The following is an 11,173-nucleotide window of genomic DNA, read 5'->3' on the forward strand; positions in this document are numbered from 1 at the left end:
CAAAAGTTTAATACCAAAACATGAGGAATTAAAGAATGGAGAATTAAGTTAAGGGGATGGGCAACCTGAGCAGCTAGGATGATTATGTTCCTTGTGGTGGAACCAGCCCACCAAGGTTTAATTCCTAGACTTGGACACGGTGCTTGTATTTTTCTAGATTTATTTTAGGCTTTACAGCAATGTTCGTTCAGTTGGAGGAGACGTTCCCCTCGACTTTGAGGAGCTTGTGATGACTTCATCAATCTCAAGATATTGTGTTGGCTCTGTATCCCGGAGGTGCTCAAAATGTAGGGTGTGCGTGATGCATTCATCGGGTGAGTACATGTACGTGTATATGAATATTTGCGGTTGTACTGTGTTAAAAAATGTCACGGGGATGGACAAGAGATGCCCTAAAGGCCTTATATATGTCTATTTATTATCTCTCCTTAATTTTGGCCTCATTAATTAGCTCCGTATATCCTTTTAGCAAGCATACACTACTCCCTCCGTTCCGACATAGACTTAACTATGTCTTAGTCGAAGCAATATTCATGGGATCATTTAGTTTTTTTTTTCTCGCATGTTATGTCACTTGAATTAGACTTGTTTTTTTTTGCACTCGACTGAGACCTAGCCACACCATATGTACATTGTAAGATAAGACGAGTGAGTAACAATTAACAAGATGAACTGAATGGAAGTTAAATACAACAACGAACATAACTACAGGCTAGGAGAGGGCATGTATGCGCGCAGAACAAATGCTGCCGCCCACTTCCAACATTACACTCGTGTACATCGTATATACATGGCAAGAAAACCACAAACTTAAATTCTTTTTTTTTCTCCTTGCAAACACATGTACACGCACAAATCACCACTTACACTCTTACACACCGATATGTATCCGTAGTTCTTATTACATTAGACAACAATAAATTGGGATAAATTAATAACACAACATATACAGTACACCAAAAACCAATGATAACTCTCCAACCAGTATTTTCAGGATCCTCCTTCCCACTTGCATGCACATTCATGCATGCAGATGCACTTTTTCATGTCTTGGTGATGTTGAATTTACCTCCCATAACCCCACAAATCCATCTCCCCACCTCGTTGCCCGGAGTTCATGGCGCTCATCTGCTGTACTGCAGCGGCGCCCCCGCCGTTGCTGAACCCGTCCATCGGCTGCCACTGCTGATCGGCTGCACCGTTTGTCTGATCTCTTCCTTCGGCCAGCCCATCCGCCGCGACGCCGTCGCTGCTGCCGACGTCCAGGCCAGGGTGCTCCACGGGCAGGCCCGAGAAATCATACCCGCCGCCAGCTGCGTCGGCGGCCGGCCGGTGGTTGGTGAGGAGATCCTGGACCTGCACGTGGTGCGAGTAGGCCGCCTCCGGTGGTTGCATCTGGGAGTAGTAGAAGGAAGAGGCGTGCTGGGGGTGGTACTGCGGGTGCATCCCGTGCATGTAGTGGGATGCCATGGCGGCCCTGTCAGCGTGGTCGTGGCCACCCAGCGGCGAGGACACAGCCATGTGGCCGGCGCCGGCGTCCGCGCTCTGGCTCGAGCTCCCCTCGCCGCCTCCCGCGATCTTGAAGAAACACTTCTTCTTGAACACGCGGCACACCACCCATCCATCCTCCTGCATGCACCATCAGCACGAAACACCATCAACCCCGGCCCTATTGGCAACGCGCGCGAATTGCATGCATGCATGCATGCATACACAGTTCTAGTACACGGGAAGGGATTTTAAGACAGATCACTGAGGGCTTACGCTGGTGCCGCCCTGGGCTTCGTCGATTTCCTCGAGGCGGTACTCGTGCATGATCCAGTCGGACTTCTGCCCGTGCGGGGCGCGTCCGCGGTAGAAGACGAGCGTCTTGCGCATCCCGATCTTGCGGTAGCTGGTGCGGATGCACTTGTCCCTTCCCGTCGCCTTCCAAAACCCGGCCGTCGTCGCGCGGTTCGTCCGCGACCCCGTCGGGTACTTGCGGTCCTTGTGGCTGAAGAAGTACCACTCGTTCTGCGGCGCAGACCCGATCCGGCATCTCTCTGCATCACAAGAAATTATCATGTCATGTCAGCAATAGGCAATAGCACAGCACATCACACTCGGTGGATAATTCAGCTCAGACATGTTAAATTAGCTAACACGTACCTTGGAGGTCCCATGGCTCGATCTTGTTGAGGTCGACCTCCCTGATGACCTCGAGGTCGAACTTTTCGAAGCCGATCTTCTTCTTGAGGTAGTAGAGCAGCAGCTCCTCGTCGGTAGGGTGGAACCGGAACCCCGGCGGGACGCCGTTGCTGGACGAGAAGTCAGCCATCGAGATGATCGATGCACGCAAAATTTGCAAAAGTAGCTAGCTAGCTAGAGCTCTCTTTGACGCGGGAGAGGCCTGTAGCATGTATATATACGCGTGGCTTCCATGGCCAGGGCAGGTGCACCAAGTACCTAGCTAGCTAGCTGCAGCCGGGCGGGAGGGTGAGAGTTGACACGCCGGCCGCCACGGCACCGGACGGGGGCAAAAGTTGGTCACGTAGGATGCAAGGGAAGGCCATGATCGTCGAGGCCTGCGCGCGCGGAGCTAGACAGTCAGCTGCATTATTCTACGCCGTTAACGATCCCGAGGCTGGGAGCAGCCTTTGTTTACGGATCGCTTGATTGCTTCCAAAGCAAGTCCTAGCTTGGGAGAGCTGCTATCCACTGATAAAATTTAATCTTAGATCCACAGTTCCACACTGTATACGTGTACATGCAATCTCTTTGGAATTTTTGGAAAACTCGGAGGGAGGGGAGAGATGCATGCAGGTGGTTTTCACTTTCGGTTCAGTCTTTAGTGAAATGTCAATGAAATTCACTGAATTTAAATAATTTTATTTAGCAGATATTGAAATGGTATTTACCTTTCGGTCAAAGTATTTCACCTGTTTCAGTAATACACAAGAGTTCAAACAAACTTCAAAATGTTTTTCAAAAATTTCAAAAAAATTATTGAATTTCAAGTGAACATTTCGGTCCTTTGGGCGAAAAGCAAACTGTAGCTCACTGAATTTTAGTAATCAGTTGTGGCTGAATTATTTTTGAAAACGAATTTCAAAACAAGAGAGAACAGAAAAAAGAAGCAAAACCTCACACTGACGCAACAAGAAGTTGTAACTAATCCACATGCTTCAATGCAGATTTCAAGCGGGAGCAGTGGCGAAGACAGGCCTCCAGGCAGGCTGGGCTGTCGCCTGGGGCGTGAGGCCCAAGCTACAGTTCTACAGTAAACGAAGCCTGCCTGGGCCGGCCTGGGCCTTGGTCCTTGCGCCGCCATTGAGCGGGAGTGTGCCATCCGCAAAGAATTCACAAGAATTCAAACAAATTTTAAAGAAATCCAACTTTCTGGTTGAATTTGAAGTGTATGTTTTGATCCTTTGGCTGAAATGCAAACACAAACCATTGAAATTCAGTGAATTTTTTGGTCATGAGGGCAGACGATGGGAAGAAGGTACTACAGGCATCAGGAACTTTGCCGTCAGCCATGCGGACGGCAAAGGCATGCCTGGCGGACAGCAACAGGTCCGGCTGAACGAGCTACGGCAAAGGCATCTTTGCCGTCCGCTGGCGGGCGGCAAATATTAAATGGTCTTTGCCGTCTGCCAGCGGACGGCAAAGGACCTGGACGGCAGACGTGTCAGCTACAGGCCATTACTGGGTTAACGGTGTGCTTTGCCATCCGCGGGCAGACGGCAAAGACCTTTGCATGTTTGCCGTCCGCTGGCGGACGGCGTCTGCCAGCGGATGGCATAGCTGTCCATGTGGCAGCACCTGGGGGGCTGGCCAATTTGATTTCTTTGCCGTCTGTTGGCTGTCGGCAAAGATGCAATGGTCTTTGTCGTCTGCCCGCGGACGGCAAAGCAACCATATAGGCCAGCCCAGTGCCCCCAGGTTGCACAGGTAGCTGCCACGTGGCATATTTGCCGTCCGCTGGCTGATGGCATAACTCTTTGCCGTCTGCCGGCAGACGGCAAAGAGCCTGTATAGCCCCTGTTTTTTCTGATTTTTTTTCTGATTTCATATATATATATAGACACACACATATGAAAATACTTTCGACAAGCATACCAACTCATATCCCTGCCATATGGATATGATCATCAAACACATATACTTAGCAAATCAAAAGTCTGTATGCAGCATATATAGCTAGCCAACATATCCAACAACAAGCATACAATGGTTTCATCCATACATACATATATAGGTAGCAAGTTTCACATTGTTCATCCTATAAAATGAAAACAAGAAGGAAGCATAAAGAGAAGAGTAGACTCCATCAATGCAAGCTTCCTCATCTAAAGCAAATCTGCAAATTGGGAAAGAAGAAAGTTAGAAGAAGAAGAAGAAGAAGAAGACTAGTTAAAAGAAGAAGAAGAAGATGACGATTTTTTTTTCTTCTCTTTATTTTTCTCCTCTCCTCTTCTTTATCTTCTTCTTCTTCTAACTAAGGTAGGTAAAAATGCCATTTTATAGATAAGCTAGGTAAAAATGTCAAGTGTAGGTCATTTTAGAGCTAAGCTAGGTAAATAGGTCATTTTGGAGCTTAGTAAGGTTATTATGTCATTTTCGAGAAAAATAAGCTAAGTCTATATCATTTTGGAGGTAACAAAGATTATCATGCCATTTTTTACCTACGTGGGGAGAGAAAGAGGGACGTGGGGCTGGCGGCTTTTTAGTTTAGGTCACAACTCTTTGTCGTCAGCTAGGCGGACGGCAAAGAGCGTAGCTAACGGACGTTAGTTGGCCACTTTCTTTGCCGTCCGCTAGCTGCGGCAAAGATTCTTTGCCGTGCAAAGAAAGTGGCCATTAGGAGGCCCTCGCTGGTACGCCACCCTCCCTCTTTGCCGTCCGCTAGCGGACGACAAAGCTTCTATGCCGTCTGCTAGCGGACGGCAAACACTATCTTTGATGTCCGCTCTTTCTTTGTCGTCAACTTTCAGTATGCTGATGGCAAAGAACTCCTAGCTGACGGCAAAGAACAGGTTGACGGCAAAGATCATGATTCTAGTAGTGAGGGTGGCCGCCATTGCCTGTGCGACGGTGCAATCTCCATGTGCTCGCATCACAGGCTATCTCAGATTCCGGCGCAGAGCACAAGCTCAAGCCCGTTCATACGAAGTCACCCGACGACTAGTGCGTTTGAGATTGCATGGCTCCAGGTTTGTACCTTTCATGCCCATGTCTTTACATCCTTGCATTGCAGCCTACATTTGAGACTGCGATGGCATGCTCGAGTTGGGGGCAAAAAGAGTTGCACGGGCCACAGACCCGGCCGAACAAAGGATGCTAAGGGGGAAATCCGAGAGAAGAAACGAGCAAGTGAACAAGAACCTCTAGGACCAAGTAAAGGTTAGTTATTTTCCTTACATTGGCCAACAATATTATCCGGTAAAATCTTTTGCTAACCGTGCCAACAAATATACGGCATATTCTTTTTGCCCTTTCTCAAGGCTTTGTTGCCTAGCCCTCTTCTTTCTCCACCACCACAACCCTGAGGCTCATGTCAGCAAATATCTTCCTATGGTTGCGAGACAAATGGTTAACATGTAAATTTACAGATATTTTCCAGTGGTGGTGCATCCAATATTGAGATAATGGAGTGACTCTTACTTTTCAAACACAAGTAAAAATCATGCAACTGACTATTTGTAATTTCTATGAAATTCCATGTGTAAATTAAGAAGTTGTATTGTTAACTACGTACGTCTAGGAGATAGGGATAGTGGGATCATTTTCATGAACATGCTCATGCACAGGATTTTAGGACTAGGAAAGAGGCAGATATGGCAAGATCCAATAAGAATCATAAATGAATTGGGTTCTGGTTTAATTTAACTCCTTGACCTGGCTGACTATGGAGTACAGTATGTGGCAACTGGCATGTATGAATTACAGCAAAGGAGCTTCATTTTTAAGCATATTATTATAGTGAAAACAGCTAAGTAATCATGGTTTTTTTTACTGTAGGAGTACTATTTTGGACTGCATGCAAATTTTTATTGGAGTTATTTTCAACTGATGGGGCAGGGTGGCTACTAACCATGTCTATGTGGCCCCCAAACACTTGGTTCCTAGCACCCAAAACAACCAGTCTCTCTAGGGATCGCCCGCCACACACATGCAGGCACAGTTCTCCCGAAACCTTAACTGGGGTTAATTAGATTGGAAGGATTAGTTGACATCCATCCACAGGCTGTAAACTAAGAATTCTAGTACTTCATGCACGTACCAAACGATGTCTACGGCACTGCATGCATGCATCAATGCATCATGGAAAGCGCACATAGATTCCAGTCATGCGTCAGTAAAACTTCAGCATGCCATGCATGAGACTTTCTCAAGTCAAGCGTTCCTGCTTTGCAATCCGTCTACAGCCAGCTTCTAGTCCTCAGTTGATCAGTTTACAGTTAGTTTATTAGTTAAAATTCACATATTTACTTCGAAAGGAAAAGATAATCTGCACTTGAACAGTGCCATGATTAGTCAGAGCATGATGATATAAGCGAATCGAGTTCCATGTGAGGGGTAGGCCAAGAACTGCGAGCTATAGCCAAGAACTGCGGTGAGTCGTCGTCTTCCTCCATGGGGGCGTGCACCTTGAGTGAGATCCACTCCCAGCCCCGCCCGGCCGTCACCGTGACGCGCCTCCGCGGCGAGGCTCCCGATGAGGGGCTCGTGCGGGCGCGGGGCGCGCGCGAGCGAGCGAGTCGCCCGATCTTGTGTGGCGCAGAAGAAACCACCACCAACAGAGGACCCCCACAATTCGCGCGGAGAGGAAGGAGGTGGCGCGCGCTTTGAGTGAGGATCGGTCGAGCAAATGATTAGCAGTGGTGTTTAGGTGCGTACGCACGTAGGACTAGGACGAGGAGTGGTTTGCAAATTACAGCAATTAACCGGCTCTGATTCTTACCTAGTAGGAGCCTAGTTTCTGCTGCCGCCCGCCGTCGGCTGATTGCTTCCTGTGCCATTTGCTTGCTGCTCCTGGTAACCTGCAGGTGTACGTGTGTGTTTGTGTGGTGAAACACAAGTGTACTTGCATGCCATGGAAGCTTGTGCCTCCAGCCTCCATTATTTTAACCTTGCCAATGTACCACACCTCAGTTCATGGAAGCTTGTATATGTTTTGGGTCAGGGTACTGGGGGTTTAAAAGGAACTTCCATAAGCATGCATTCCTAAGAAGAAACGATAAGAGTCATGTGAGTGAAACTCTGAAGCGCCATGGTAGGATGTGATGTGAGGTGGTAAAAAATGAAACACTTGAGGTGTCAGAGAGCGGCCGGCATAAGAGCATCTACAGTCAGGCGCCCCAAACCCTCCTCAGACGTCCGGGCGGCCCGTCCGGTCATTGATCGGTCACGATTTCTCGACGCACACAGACGTCAAACGGGCATCAAACACCCGGGCTAACCGGAACCCCTCATATCCAGCCGAAATATGCAGCGGATATGGGGCGCCGGGGCACGCCCGCCACGTAGGATCCGGTCAATGCTGACCCACCGGCCCCACATATATTCTTCCCCATCCGCTTGCCGGACCAAACCCTAGCCACTTCACCCCACTCTCCTCCGCCACCCGAGCTCACCTTCGGCGGTTTCCGGCCTTCTCCAGCATGGCAGGCAGCGGATCTGACTCCGACCAGTCTACATTTATCGTCTGGGGTGTCATCCTGTGTGGGTTGGAGGAGGCAATGGCGGTCCACATTGCACTCCGCCGCTCCCGGGAGGACAGCGCGCGGCCGACGGACGAATCTGTCCGCGGCGACTCCATAGTGTCGGCTCAACAGGCGCTCGGGTCCTCTGGGGCTGGATCCTCGCGGTCACAGCGGCCGGAACCCCTCTCCTGTCCCATCACCGGTTGGGCAGACTATGAGTCCCAACGGGAACAGGCTGCCTGCCGTGGGAAGGAGAGGAGAACGGCCATCGAGGCCCGTATCGCAGCAGAAATGGTGGCGGCGCAGGCGGCTGCAGAGGAGGAAGCCATCTGCGCCCGTATTATGAAGAAATGACAGCGGAGGAACACGCGCGCCCTCGCCCACGAGCAGAATCCGGCAGTCCCTGCCACGGCTGGACTGCCACCGGAGGAGAAGGCGGACGGTGACGGTGACGACAGCTCCGGCGACGAGTAGATCCGGCTCGATCCGTACTGCGTCTTCGATCGGTACTTCCACGAGAAGGACGGCAAGGGCGCCGGGAAGGGCAAGGGCAGCCGTGGATGAACTCCACCATAGCCAAACATGCCAAATTTTGGTAGTTCGATGGCATGTTTAGTTAGCAGTGATGGAGTAGCCGGGCGATATGTGTGCATCGACGTAGTTGCATGACTTTGTATGCATTTAAAATATGATAATTAAGTTGTCCGAATGTGGATTGTATTATTTGAGGGATGCCCGATCAGTGCCAGTGGACGCGCCCGGGCGTGTCCGCGGACGTTTGAGGGGTCGGATTTGTCTATCGCGACTGTAGATGCTCTAAGGACAGTAAAAAGACGGCCTCAATATGTGGCTATTCTACGGAGAGCATCAATTTGGCCCCCGAGCTCCATGAAATCTACTCAATTTGTAGTATCATGTTTACAAACAAATTTCTACATTCTTTTTCCAAGGACATTAAAGAATAAGTTAATTAAGGCCTGCATGTAGCCAGATGCATTTCAGCTGATCATGATCTCAGTATGCGGTCCTTATCGAATTTGTAGGTGATATCTGAATGTTCAGAGTGTCGACACGGGTAGCGCCTAACTCGACTAATATAATAATGCTACTAAAATGGATTAGCTTCCTTATCAAGTGAGTAAAGTGGATTCGCGTTGAAGAAGATCAAAGTTGTTCAATAGTTACCGGTGCAGAAAGTCAATCATGCGAATCGCCACTGCTAGAGCCGCATGTAGTGTTGTGTTCCTATGCATGCACACGTGTGACGTGTGCGTGTGTGTGAGCACGAGTGCATGCTACATGTGTGAGAAGCACTTGACAACATCCACGCTGTAAAGGAACATGACCAAATATCTCTCCAAAGTTAACGGCCCATCGCTGACTTTGCACTAGATAAATCTGCTGTCATCGGTGAGTAATAATTTTCACACGCATCAGGCTAGTCATAATGGGAGTAAGGGGGTGTTTGGTTCAGGGACTTTTTAGTCCCAGAGACTAAAAAAAGTCCCTAGAAACCAAACGGGATGGACTTTTTCTACAGGGACTAGAAAAAGACTCTACTAGAGAGTCTTTTTTGATTAGTCCCTGGGACTAGAAAAAGTCCTAGGACTTCTGAACCAAACACCCCCTAACTTAGCTAACATAGTGTATTTCAAGACAAATTTGCTTATGTGGCATGTATTTAATGAGAAGTGATGTTTGAAGTAACATAATATGTCAACATAGCACTTTTCAAGAAAAGATGAATCTACACAGGGGCGGAGCCAGGAAAAATCAATTAGGAGGGCCAAACGCGTGCTAGTACTGATAGGAAGGGGAGTATTAATAATCTTCACAAAAATTTCTTAAAATCTCAAGGAAAATGTGGGTATTATACTTCACTTCCTGGGTTATGGGGGAGCCATGCCTCCTGCCAGTCCTCCCCTAGCTCCGCCACTAGGCAGAGCTACAGTGATGGGTCCGGGTCAATTGGACCAGTCGGCCTTGGCCGAAACCATGTTATATACTCCCTCCGTTTTTATTTACTTCGCATATTAGAGTTGACTGAAGTCAAACATTGTAAAATTTGACCAAATTTACAGAAATGAATATAAATATTTAGCATAACAAATCTATGTGATGTGGAAGTACATTCAACAACGAATCTAATGGTGTTGATTTGTTATTGTATATGTTAATATTTTTGTCTATAAACTTTGTGCAAAGTTTGTAAACCTTGACTTTGACCAAAATTAATATGCGGAGTAAATAAAAACGGAGGGAGTACATACATCCCATAAAAGAAAGGATTTAGTGAAAAACAAACTGACCCCAGGTCCAACCCCAACAGCCTCACGTAGCCCAAGTAACACGTAGGCCCATGGCCAATGTCGATCGATCTGGACTCCAGCACGACAGTGCCTCGGGAAAAAGAAGATCCATCTCCAGACCGTTGTTCACGCCCTACCCTGGCTCGCTCGATGGATCACCCTCATGTTGCGACTCGCCCCTTCTTTCTTCCCAGGTCGCCCCCGACCCTTCTGTTCAGGGGCGGAGCTACAATGATGGGCCGGGGTCAATTGACCCCGCCTGCCTTGGCTCAAACCATGTTATATACATACAACCCATAAAAGAAGGGATGTAGTGAAAAACAAACTGACCCCGGTCCAAGCCCAGCAGCCTCACGTAGCCCAAATAGCACGCAGGCCCATGGCCACTGCCGATCGATCTGGACTCCAGGATGACAGCGCCTCAGGAAAACAGATCCATCTCCAGACCCTTCCCTGGCTCGCTCGATGGATGACCCCTCCTTTTGCGGGCTGCCCCTTCTTTCTTCCCAGGTCGCCCTCGGCCTTCTATTCGCCTGAGACAACCGCCGCCCTGGCCGCACCACCGAATCTCCACTCCTCTGCTATGTAAGAATTTAAGATTCGTTCTGCAGATTTAATCCATAAGTGGCACTAAGGCTGATTTCTTCGTCTAATTCCTATTCTTCTAGTATCTAAAATTCCTATTCTCCTAGCACTATCTTAGGGTTTGGTTGACGTGTTGATTTTTTTTTAAAATTGCTTGACGGTCTAGATGGGTATCTAATCACGTGGATTGCACAATTTAGATTAGGCCTCGAGTCACATACCATCATAATGTCAGGTAAGGTATCAACAACTTTTAGTCTCATTGGCAACTATAATGTCTATTTATGTGTGATTACTAAAAAACATATAGAGATGTTACTTAATACGAGATACATATTTTTAGTCATATTGCTACTTTGTTTTTAGGGCTTACATTAGTGCTACTTGTTTGTGTTGACCCCGGCGACCTTTTATCCTGACTTCGCCCCTAGGTTTACAAACTAATGAACGAAGTCATCTATAACACTACTACTATATTACTTTGCAATATGGAGGTAGTAACTTAGACTATTGTCATATGCATGACACTAGTACTCCCTCCGATCTTTTTTTAGTCTGCATATAGGTTTTGTCCGAGGTCAAAGTATCTAT

At 48.0% G+C, this 11,173-nt stretch overlaps 1 protein-coding gene across 1 annotated transcript; it reads right to left on the reverse strand.

Moving 5' to 3' along the window:
• Window positions 1–720: 720 nt before the first annotated feature.
• On the reverse strand, window positions 721–2,374 carry LOC109740542 (protein BEARSKIN2). The gene is made up of 3 exons (XM_020299596.3): window positions 2,149–2,374; window positions 1,765–2,042; window positions 721–1,629 (listed from the first exon to the last, which is right to left on the reverse strand). The coding sequence occupies exons 1-3, from the start codon at window positions 2,315–2,317 to the stop codon at window positions 1,066–1,068; spliced, it is 1,011 nt and encodes a 336-aa protein (XP_020155185.1). The 5' UTR covers window positions 2,318–2,374; the 3' UTR covers window positions 721–1,065.
• Window positions 2,375–11,173: the final 8,799 nt, after the last annotated feature.

Source organism: Aegilops tauschii, chromosome 2 (genome assembly GCF_002575655.3).
Source record: "Aegilops tauschii subsp. strangulata cultivar AL8/78 chromosome 2, Aet v6.0, whole genome shotgun sequence".
NCBI lineage: Eukaryota > Viridiplantae > Streptophyta > Magnoliopsida > Poales > Poaceae > Aegilops > Aegilops tauschii.